This window comes from Garra rufa, chromosome 20, assembly GCF_049309525.1.
Source record: "Garra rufa chromosome 20, GarRuf1.0, whole genome shotgun sequence".
NCBI lineage: Eukaryota > Metazoa > Chordata > Actinopteri > Cypriniformes > Cyprinidae > Garra > Garra rufa.
The window spans coordinates 134,234-146,108 of NC_133380.1; the positions used below are offsets into that span (position 1 = coordinate 134,234).

Genomic DNA, 11,875 nt, shown 5'->3' on the forward strand with positions numbered 1-11,875 from the left:
GAAATTGGTATAGATTGTAAACAGATAACCGCATTACACTTTGAAATCCAGGAAAAAATGCAAATGTGCTTGTGCTTGTGCTTGTATTATAAAGTGAGAAGCAAGCTATTATTCTGCCTGTGAGGTTTAAATAGTTAAGGGCTTTCCCTGTGCGCAGTTAATTGCCATCGTATGTCTCCATCTGCTGTTCAAATATATTGTTGCAGTTTTGTATAAAAAAATAAAAATAAATATGCCACTTTCAACGTTTTTATTTCACGTGTTTCCTGGTCTCTCCATAAAACTGAAGATAAATAAATAAATAACATGGACAACAAACAATTGACTACTGCTGTGCTAGTAGTCAATTCAACAGAAGAGAAAAACAAAAGCTATTGAGTAAGACACATTTTCAAGCATTTGAGTGTGACCCAGTGCATTTTATGTTTTCGTTTTTATTACATATAAAGTATAAACTGATGAACCTGTTAGGTATTTAACATTCATTTATTGTTTCGGTAATTTTTTGTATTACGTTTTCTTGCAAACTTTCTTTTTAGGTATTTTACACACCTTGTTTCAAATTGCAGGGCTGTAATCAGTTAAATCAGAGAAATATATTGCATATAGAAACACATTTTAAAATATCCAGGTGAATGTGAATGTACCTGTTTTGAAATTTTCCCAACATTTGACTTTCCAATATGTTAATACAGGTCCTTATACATTTACTCATGAGGTGCGTTGCAAAATTTTGACAGAACCAAGAATATACAGAGTCGTACTGAGGGAGTAAATGATGACTTGTTGATTTATTTCAGCGAAATTGATCATTTAAAGTATTTTGAGAAGTGTCCAAAACCTATAGATATGCACCAGTCAAAAGTTTTTGAACAGTAAGATTTTAATGTTTTTGTTTTTTTAAATAAGTCTCTTCTGCTCACCAAGCCTGCATTTATTTGACCCAAAGCACAGCAAAAACAGTAAAACTTTGAAATATTTTTACGATTTAAAATAAGTGTTTTCTATTTATATATATTTTAAAATGTAATTTATTCCTGTGATCAAAGCTGAATTTTCAGCATTACTCCAGTCTTCAGTGTCACCTGATCCTTCAGAAATCATTCTAATATGCTGATTTGCTGTTCAAGAATGTTTTTGTATTATTATTTTCAATATTAAAAACATTTGACATTTTTTCAAGATTCTTTGATGACTATAGAAATCCAAAGATCAGCATTTATCTGAAATAAAAAGCTTTTGTAACATTATACCATTCAAAAGCTTGGAGTCAATATAATTTTATTTTTTTTATTTTTTGCTAAATAACACTTTTATTTAGCAAGGATGCTTTAAATTGATGACAAGTGATGATAAAGACCTTTATAATGTTACTGATATAGCCTATTTCAGATATTTCAGTTCTTGTGAACTTTCTATTCGTCAAAGAAACCTAAAAAAAAAAGTTCTGCTCAGCCGTTTTCAAATAATAATAAATGTTTTTTGAGTAACAAATCAGAATACTAAAATGATTTCTGGAGGATTGTGTGACTGGAGTAATGATGCAAAAAAAAAAAAAGCTTTGGCTAAAAAAATAAGCTTTGGCTTAAGCTTTAGATCAAATAAATGCAGGCTTGGCAAGCAGAGACTTCATAAAAACATTACAAATCGTACTTTTCAAAAACTTTTGACTAGTGTAGATGAACAAAGGATGACAGATTAAACGATATCAGAGTCTTGCTTTTCCTTTTATGCATTGTAGCTCATAATTGGAAAATTGCTATGGTGGAATTACATTTTCTAATGCTTTACAGAGAAGAAATACCAAAGCTGTATTTATTTGATCAATCACACAGTACAACTTATTTCAAAAACTTTTAAAACCCTTAAATATTCAGAACATTTGCCCGCTAGTGTGTAATGCCAGTGGTTTAAGTAAATAGATAGTTCATCTTCATTGGATTGCCACAAGGGTGTGCTTTAAGACAGTACAGTAACCTACATCTACACACGGACCAGAAAATAACAAAAGAAAGCATTTCTCATGCACCTGTACCATTTAGCGCTGTTTCTTGAATTTGTGCGCCTTTTGATGGACAGTTCTGGAGCCACCCCTCTGCAGTTCCAGTCCGGATTATAAATACACTCTCTACACCCCCTTCCGCAACATCCACACCAGCTACTGCTGCCTCTCACAGTGCACCATCGGCACTGGGAAACCGGGACGGATGTATTAGGAGAAGCCCCTACTCACCCCCCTTTTTCTTTTCTTTTTTTCAATTTTGTGGGGGTTGACATCTGTCTTCAAACATCTGACCGCCTGTGAAAGACAGACACGAGGTTAGTAGTGAGCAAGTGCACTTCGTTTTGAATTCCTACTGTACTTACTGTACTCGGTGCTGTAAACAGAGTCCCGCAGACCATATATGAGCCGACGTGTGGGCGTTTAGAGCTGTGCAGCATCATTTACATTTCAAAGGACTTCAGTTTGCATGTGTATTAATTAGTCGAGACAAATACTCTGATTTTAATTGAGCAGGTACACGTATGATTTCGTAATTAGTTAAATGTTAAAATGAAATTCATTTAAGAGTTCAGTCCTTGCTTTTTCATACTCCTGAAGGATCTCCTGATGTGAGGGAGATCGCATTGCGCTGCAGCTGCCGCACTGTACCAAGAGCAACTGCTCAGGCTAAAATAGGAAGAGGTTGTACGGCGCAGCTGACTGTGCTGTTTCTGAGGAGCTGTGAAAAGAGGCACTCCCATTTAAGTCACTGGCTTACAGTCTTGTCTTCTGAGAAATAGATTAGGTGTCAACTGTTTGTGAATGTTTTGTTGTTTTATTTGTTTTAGTTTTGTTGTATCTTCTTGTAACTGCCTCTGAGGCTGCATCGTCTTGGTGTTGATCACTTGTAAATAATTTGTTTCTTAGGCTATACATTAGCCTAATTATTGATGATCATTGTGTGTGAACTTCACAATAATTATTGTAATTAGTAAGAAGTGTCACTGTTTGAAAACAGCGTTTACTTCGACTGCTGGCACTTGGCAGAGAAAATATTTGCTTTAATACAGTGCTTTAATACAGCAGACACAGTAAAAACATTATGTTGATGTTAGCCTGTTTCATGGTAACGAATGTATTAACATTTAAACGTCTCATATAAGTTAATATGCTTTTGCTGTACCACTTACACTAAAGTTTTAAAGCATTACAGAGCACCACTCCTTTATGAATTGGATTTTGCAAACTAGTTCTGCAAGACAAACTTGATCCTGGCTGTTAAACCAGAAATGACATTTCTTTTGACAATGTCAGTGTAGTTGCAGTTAGTGACCTGAATAATAACCATCACAGTGATGATATTTAAAAATAATTACATTTTGATTACTAGCCCATTTTCTTTTTAGCGCAACTACAAATTTGTAACGTCATTAATATTAATAGTCACGTTGCAAAAGTCTCCTGTGATTGGACAGATGTTTTCCGCTGATATCATTAGGTGAAAATTTCGACGCCTTCTCCGTCAGCTGTTGCTTCGCGGTATAACCGTGGAGATTTATATTTTCGTACAGTTTTAGAGCTAAACTTTTTCACTAAACCGCAAATATATCTTATTAAACGTATTAAAGTATTATTATAGTGTCCTTTTGACCTGGTTGTGAAGTACCTGAAAGAAGAGAAGGATCAGCGGATATCTGAGGAGACTGAGTGAGTGACGTTTGACCTAACGGCCGTTAGTGAGTATGAGCGCGGAGCTAATAAAATACTGTACACTACGAACAAATATTAAAACGAAGTAAAAACGTTAGGATTTGACATACTAACGTTAATGAATCACAGTTTTGTGAACATTTCTCATAACAAACTACTGTAGCAAACTTGTGGAGGTAATTTGTAAGTCTCCATTGTATTTACCTCATTTATTTCCTGCAGTGGTCAATGTTTAATTTTAGTATGAGTGTAACGGGATTTTAATGTTAAGACTTCTCTTCAGGATAACCATGGGGATCAAGACAGCCCTTCCCAAGACTGAGCTGTACATCTACACTACTGTCCTCTCTCTTGCACTCTTATGGGCAGGCAGCTGGATCATTGAGGCCTCCAGTGGTATACTTTATTTTTATCTCTCGCTTTTTCTTACTGCATTAAGATGACAGAATTATCTTCACATCCATCATGAATGCCCTAGAACAGTGGTTCTCAATCCTGGTCCTGGGGGACCCCTGCTCTGCACATTTTGCATGTCTCCCTTATTTAACACACCTGTTGAGATCATCAGCTCGTTAGGAGAGAGATACATAAACTGAACTAACGAGCTGATGATTTCAATCAGGGTTGTTAAATAAGGGAGACATGCAAAATGTGCAGAGCAGGGGTCCCCCAGGACAAGGATTGAGAACCACTGCCCTAGAATACAGTAATGCAGTAGAATACATTGTGAATCAGAGCACTGTAGTATTATCGTTTCTGAGTGGGCAGACTGTTTTGCTTATTGACATCTGAGCTGGTGCTAGAGCAAACCAGCCATGTCCTGCCTCAACCTTTTTAGAGATCACATATTGATTATGTCTACTTTAGAGTATATACACAGGAACATCAGTTTAGACAGGGCTCTCAATGTACCAGTCCTGCATTGATAACCCTCAAACAACCCCTGACTCTCAAATAAGATCTGTTATGCAATTTGTATTATCTTTAAAATTCAGGATACAAAGAGTTGTCAGATTTCACAGGACTATTTCATAATCTCAAAATATATTTGAGAGTCTGGATTATCACAGAGAAGCCTCTGAATGCGCAGGCTGGCAAAATTTACCTTATGTAATGCTATTAGGTTTTGTTCTGGAGCTCACCCTGTTTGCTGGTGAATTATGTGAATCTGTTGTCCATTTTTTTGTTACATATTTCAGTAATACATAGATTACATGCTTAGCTGTCTGCAAAACTACATGCATACACTTATATAACACATATTGTCCATTATAAAGCAAATAAACAAAGTTTAAGTTTTTATTAAATAGGAAAGAAACAGGGTCATGTGGGAAGCCTTATTATTTAGTTTGAAATGCACCTTTCTGCTTTTGTGAAACTTTTCTTTTTTTTTTTCCAGAGAATGTAAACAGGAAGGCATTTAGGGAGAATGTGAAACCAGGATGGCACTACTTTGGCAGAAAAATGGCAAGTATATTAGTATTTAGTAGTATTAGTAGTATATCCTCTACCTCAAACACGTTTAAAAGCCGCATTAAGATATATGGTACCCTGGACCACAAAACCAGTCATAAGGGGTCAATTTTTTTAAATTGAAATTCATACATCATCTTAAAGCTGAATAAATAAGCTTTTATTTGAAAATCTGGAATCTGAGGGTGCAAATAAAACAAAATATTGAGAAAATCACCTTTAAATTTGTCCAAATGAAGTTCTTAGCAATGCATATAACTAATCAAAAATCAAGTTTTGATATATTTAAGGTAAGAAATTTACAAAATATCTTCATGGAAAAAAAAATATATAATTTTGACCCATACAATCTATTTTTGGCTATTGCTACAAATCAACCTGCGCTACTTACGACTAGTTTTGTGGTCCATGGTCACATATTTGTTTTAATTAAGCCTTCACTATTTTTGATAAATAGTGTTTTTTTTTTCTCACATACTTTTAGTCTATAATAATACTTACTGTCCTCTATTTTTATTTGTTTGTCGAAATTGTACACCACGTTGGTACACTGTGGTTTGTGGAGTTTCTAAGTGCTTTATAAATAGATTTTGATTCAATGTATATTACATTAATGACTCTGTTTAATCATATTCTGACTCTGTTTAATCCTTTTCCATGACTGATATTCTCTGTCTCTTCAGGATGTGTCAGATTTTGAATGGGTAATGTGGTTTACCACTTTCCGCAACCATATCCTGTTTGCCCTCTCCGGTCATGTGATCTTTGCTAAGATCTGCTCAATGCTATCTCCAAAGGTACTGTATGGGGTTATCCACCTTATGCACAATGATCAGGCCGTTTAATATTTAAGAGTGATAATATTTTGCTAATGATATTTTATGTGAATGTTTTGTAAATATTGCATGATTTTATGTATTGACTGAGTCTGAATAATCAATAATAGTAAAAAAACACATTTTGATATTAACAATGCATGTGTTAAATGATCTAATTTGAATGTTGTGTGAAATGTTACATGCTTTCGTGTTTCTGTCTGCTGTCCAAGAAGACTGGTGTAGATTTATTCAAGGTAACTCTGAATGTACTTGCCTTTACATATTTTTTTGAACATACTAACTAACTAATGAATACTGCTACAACTCGAGCTAATACTAGACTATTTTGTCATTTTTAACACTAGAAACAGTAGTCCAAATCCAAATCCATTCAGTATTGTTGTGTTACAGCTAGATTACAAAAAATGTTTTTTCAAAACATATTTTCTTTCTAACCCACAGAACAGATCTTTGATCTATATGATGTATGGAGCTCTGGCTGTGCTGATTACTATGGGATGGACATACATCACTCTCATCCTGTCTCACTGCATCATCCTCTACAGCGTAGCTCTTGTCAAGAGGAAGTGGCTCTGCTTTGTGGCTGGACTAACCAGCCTGGCAACTTTCAAAATGGAGCCCTTTAACACCTGGCAGGTGAGAAGGTCCATAGGCAGTGAATAATTTCTGTAGTATGATTTATAGTTATTAAACTGAACTGATCAACACTGAACTGACTTGAGCTGAATAATGGCACTATTGTCTTTTTAGAGATAGCTTTACAGCAGAATTTGAATTTGTCTCATATTTGTTTACATCATTCTATTATTTTCCTGTTTACTACTGTGAAGCAGTATATACACAGTAGTATTTTAAAAAACTAAAGTTTTGGATGAATAGAATACATTTGTAATTTGTGTCTTGTTACAGCAGTTTGAATATTGTTTGTGTTTATAACCCCTTATAACATCTTTTCCCCAACAGTCTAACCACAAGTCCCACTGTGGTTCAGGTGTCCATGTGCATGTGCAAACACATTTAGTTTTGTCATTTTGATGTTCTGATAATGTGTCTGTTTTGATGCAGGAAGGCTTTGTGACAGGTTCATTTGATCTCCAAGATGTCCTGTTCTACGGAGGCTGTGGCTTTTCCATTATGCGCTGTATGAGCTTTGCCCTAGAGAACTGTGAGAAAAAAGATGGTAACTACAGTTTCATGGATCTGATCAAGTACAACTTCTACCTCCCCTTCTTCTTCTTTGGACCTGTCATGACCTTTGATCGATTCCATGAGCAGGTGAGTACTGTATCTATGATAACTTCCTAACATTATTCTCAAGAAAACAAGCATTTAAAGGTCCAGTTTCTGGAAACTTGTAATAGTTTATATAAAACAATCTATTGAATAGAATAAATACTTGTAAAGGTCTTTGGATACTGAGTCCAAAATTCTTGTCCGAAATTTTCGCATGTTAAAAAATAAATATGACCACATCTTGTGTCAATCACATTTACACACTGCCTCTGAAACTTTCATCCAACATAGAAAAATTCAGATCGGGTTAAATTTTCTGCATTTTTCACATTTGTAGCAAGCATTTTGAGGTGTTCAGTGCCACTGTGGCATTCTGTACATGACGAATTAAGACGAATATGTGACCCTGGACCACAAAACCATTCATAAGGGTCAATTCTTTGATATTGAGATTTATACATCACCAAAGCTGAATAAATAAACTTTCCATTGATGTATGGTTTGTTGGGATAGAACAATATTTGGCCAAAATACAACTATTTTAAATTTTGGAATCTGATGGTGCAAAAAAAATCTAACATTCAGAAAATCACCATTAACGTTGTCGAGATAAAAAAAAAGTTCTTAGCAATGCATGTTACTAATCAAAAATTAAGTTTTGATATATTTACGGTAGGAAATTTACAAAATATCTTTATCTTTACTTAATATCCTAATGATTTTTGGCATAAAAGAAAAATCATTTTGACACATACAATGTATTTTTAGCTATTGCTACAAATATACCCGTGCTACTTGAAGGAGAAGTTCACTTCCAGAACCAAAATTTACAGATAATGTACTCACCCCGTTGTCATCCAAGATGTTCATGCCTTTCTTTCTTCAGTTGTAAAGAAATAATGTTTTTTGAGGAAAACATTTCAGGAATTATCCCCATATAGTGGACTTCAATGGTGCCCGCGAGTTTGAACGTCCAAAATGCAGTTTAAATGCAGCTTCAAAGGGTTCTAAACGATCCCAGTCGAGGAATAAGGATCTTATCTAGTAAAACTATTGGTCATTTTCTAAAAAAAAAAAAAAGTATATACTTTTTAACCTCAAATGCTCGTCTTGTCTAGCTCTGCCATGCGCATGCGTACTCTGTGTAATGCAGGTCAATACAGTTTGAGAGTATGTCAGAAATCTAATTTTCTCCTTTAACTTTAAAATCGTCCTACATCACTGCAGAAATACCAACCCCCCTTTACAAAAAAGTTAACACACCGATGTAGGACGATTTTGATGTTGCAAAAAAGAAACTAAATTTTGGACGTTTAAACTCGCAGCACCATAGAAGTCCACTATATAGAGATAATTCCTGAAATGTTTTCCTCAATAAATATTTCTTTACGACTATAAAAAAAAAGACATGAACATCTTGGATGACAACGGGGTGAGTACATTATCTGTACATTTTTGTTTTGGAAGTGAACTCTGACTGGTTTTGTGGTCCAGGATCACATATGAAAAAACGCATAGAAAAAATTTCGGACTCAGTTTCCAAGGACCTTAATAGTGTTCATAATGTCACTCTGGTTAAATGTGCACTGTAACGATCCCTCTAATATTCTCAGGCTAACAACCCTAACTTGACTCGTAAAGAAAGAGAGATGTGGAACATCACCATTCATGCTTTGGTGCACCTTGGTGCTATTTTGGTGGTGGATGTCTTCTTCCATTTCTTGTACATTTTGACCATCCCTAGCGATATGAAGCTTTTGAAGCAACTGTCTGACTGGTCCCTGGGTCAGTAAATAGCTAGAAAAACAGTATGTTTAGAAATGATGTCACAAGTAGTTTCTATAATTCTTATTTATAAGTACAATTTCATTTGTTTATTATCACTACAGTCTGATTTTTTTTTTTTTTGCTATTCAGCTGGTTTGGCATACTCCAATCTGGTGTATGACTGGGTGAAAGCAGCTGTCATGTTTGGTGTCATTAACTCGGTATCCAGACTGGACCATCTTGACCCTCCTCAGCCTCCTAAATGCATCACAATGCTCTATGTCTTTGCTGAAACGTAAGTATAGTCATTAATGGGGTCATGACATGAACATTTTTCTTATTTGAAAATGTTCCTCAAGGTTAACTTGCATTTTTTTTTGCAAAGATGTGGAAAAAATATTATTTTCAACCCTCATTCTGACCCCCCGTTTAAAATGACCTGTTTTAAGAGGCGGTCCTTTAAGGCTTCTCAGCAATCGGCCACTGTTATGATTGGCTACCGTCACTGCATAGGAAACAGCATTAACGCTCTCTCAATATTGCATGTTTTGACAACATTATCAAAATAAAACTATCATTTCCAGACAAAGCCTTATGAAATAATGTTTGTGAAGCAGCTGCAGTCAGATCTAGTGCCGCTTCATCTTTCAACAGATGTTTCTTTGTGAACTCTCCATAACACTGTGCCTCATTTACAAAACAAAATGTTCAAAACAATCCTCAGACACGATCCAGGATGCCATTAAAAATAAACTATCCACTTGTTCCACTCCTTATGCTGAGAGCCTTCTGATATCTGTACAAAGACACAAACAAGCTGTTTAAACCAAACACGTCAAAGTGAACATTCTTTACTCCATTTCTCCTATTGACGACAGACTTAAGCGCGTGGACTGTCAGAAAGAGTACGCGCATCTGTATTCTGTATCCAGTGTATTATAATTTTTTTTTGCTTTTGATGCGACATGACACTCATTCAGCGTATTCAAGTGTGCCGGGCCTATTGTGAGAATAAGAGTATTCCTTGATGCCTTGCTCTGGAGGCAGTGTTTATGAAAATGTTTGTTCCTGGGTGATGACACCTTGCACCTCAGATTCAAATGAGCCATTTTTTGAGCTTGATTAAATAAATGCTTTGTTTATAATGTTTTGTAATAGTATAAAGACCTCTAATATGCCAAAAGATTAAGTTAAATTTGATTTCTCATGTCATGACCCCTTTAACAGAAGATAAATGCAGATTGAGAAGCAGTTGATGTGTATGTGTAACCAGACCAAATATTTACAGTTTCTTTTGACATTGACTTTTTCAGACACTTCGACAGAGGAATCAATGACTGGCTGTGCAAGTGAGCAAATAACCAATCCCATCTGTGTATCATCACATGTATCATTTTAATAAATATTATTATATCAGTCATATACTCAGGAAAAATATTCAGCATTTATCTCCTGTTCTTTGTTAAAGATATGTCTATGACTATATTGGAGAAAACCATGATAACATCTTCAAGGAGCTTGTTGCAACCATTTGCACCTTTGCTGTCACAACTCTGTGGCTTGGACCCTGTGAGCTGGTTTACATCTGGTCTTTCTTCAACTGCTTTGGCCTAAACTTTGAATTATGGGTGGCTAAATTATTTTCTCTGCCACCGTTCTCTACCATTGAGGTAAGATCCCAAAGACTTTCAGTTGTGAGGGATTTGGGCTTTGAGTCACCAATTGATTCTCTTTCAATATTACATCATGACTGAATAGCCTGCATTTCTCTGATGTAAAAAAATTCTGCATTTGCCTACTCCAAGTTCAGCTAAAATGTAATGTTAATGTTTTTTCAGCGGAATCTCATGTCTGAGGCAATGTCACGCCGAATCAGGGGCTTGTTCAACGCTGTTAACTTCTGGCAAATTGTCCTGTACAACGTCCTGGCGCTGAACAGTCTGGATTTTGCTCAGCTGGTTGCTAAGAGACTGCTTCTTAAAGGTAAGTGTTTTGTTTTAGACCATTATATAATGAAAATGGAAAGTAGCTTGAATCTTGTGCAATGCAAATCCCTCATATGCATACATACAGGGAAAAATATTTAAACATAAAGTTGTATCAGCACAAAAACACCAGACGGCTGCAACAAACACAGCATGTACATGGAGAATAATAGTACCCTTGTGATTCCCTCAGGGTTCCCCTTGTCCACTCTCTTGGTGCTGTTTGTGACTTACTGTGGCGTGCAGCTGATAAAGGAGAGAGAGCGAAAGCAGGCTCTGCTCGATGATCCGGAACCAGTGCCGCCCCCGGAGGCGGGCAAACCGAAGGCCGAGTAAAGGACAGAGAGGTCATTGAATCTGATCCAGCTCTTGAGGTCCCTCTTGTTAATTCTGCCCCTGAGCTTTCATGCCAGACTGATGCAGTCCCATCACTATGGTCACTGCTTTGCACAAGTCTGTTTTAAAAACACGAGATGTTTTTAACTGTGAATAGTTCTGAAGTGCACTTGCTTTAGCCAAATGCAACCTGTTCTCTGACATACTCTAGCACAAACAAACCAACAAGTGCATTTTTTATTTATATTTTCAGTGGATATGGCTATTTAAATGGATGGGCTTGCCAAATATTTTATGAATAAATAATATATTGAACAATAAAAAATGTACAATGTTTTTAGGGTTGTCTTTTATTTCAGTCCTTCTCAATATTCTTTATATTATTTATACGAGTATAAATGGGACACTATTATAGATTTTAATAATGTTTTTAATTAGTTGTTATTTTTATACTTTTTTATATATACAGTTGAGGCCAGTTTACATACACCTTGCAGAATCTGCAAAATATTATTTATTTTGCCAAAATAAGAGGGATCATACAAAAT

General features: G+C 35.6%; 1 protein-coding gene across 2 annotated transcripts; it reads left to right on the forward strand.

Moving 5' to 3' along the window:
• The first annotated feature begins 2,159 nt into the window (after window positions 1–2,159).
• Window positions 2,160–11,663, forward strand: LOC141293898 (protein-cysteine N-palmitoyltransferase HHAT-like protein). Of its 2 annotated transcripts, none has more exons than XM_073825971.1 (12): window positions 2,160–2,319; window positions 3,978–4,090; window positions 5,094–5,161; window positions 5,851–5,964; window positions 6,448–6,642; window positions 7,072–7,281; window positions 8,853–9,024; window positions 9,157–9,301; window positions 10,320–10,355; window positions 10,475–10,676; window positions 10,845–10,989; window positions 11,185–11,663. In XM_073825971.1, exons 2-12 carry the CDS (start codon window positions 3,985–3,987, stop codon window positions 11,325–11,327), a joined length of 1,536 nt encoding a protein of 511 aa, XP_073682072.1. In that variant the 5' UTR covers window positions 2,160–2,319; window positions 3,978–3,984; the 3' UTR covers window positions 11,328–11,663. The 2 variants fall into 2 exon arrangements, with proteins under 2 accessions (XP_073682072.1, XP_073682073.1); XM_073825972.1 differs by lacking the exon at window positions 2,160–2,319 and adding an exon at window positions 3,581–3,691.
• Window positions 11,664–11,875: the final 212 nt, after the last annotated feature.

Bases quoted from the DNA above. Each gene is read 5' to 3' on its own strand.
- LOC141293898 (XM_073825971.1), top strand. From the start codon at position 3,985: ATGGGGATCAAGACAGCCCTTCCCAAGACTGAGCTGTACATCTACACT. The intron at 9,025-9,156 runs GTCAGTAAATAG...TTTGCTATTCAG, and splicing joins ACTGTCTGACTGGTCCCTGG to CTGGTTTGGCATACTCCAAT. The intron at 10,356-10,474 runs GTGAGCAAATAA...TCTTTGTTAAAG, and splicing joins ATCAATGACTGGCTGTGCAA to ATATGTCTATGACTATATTG.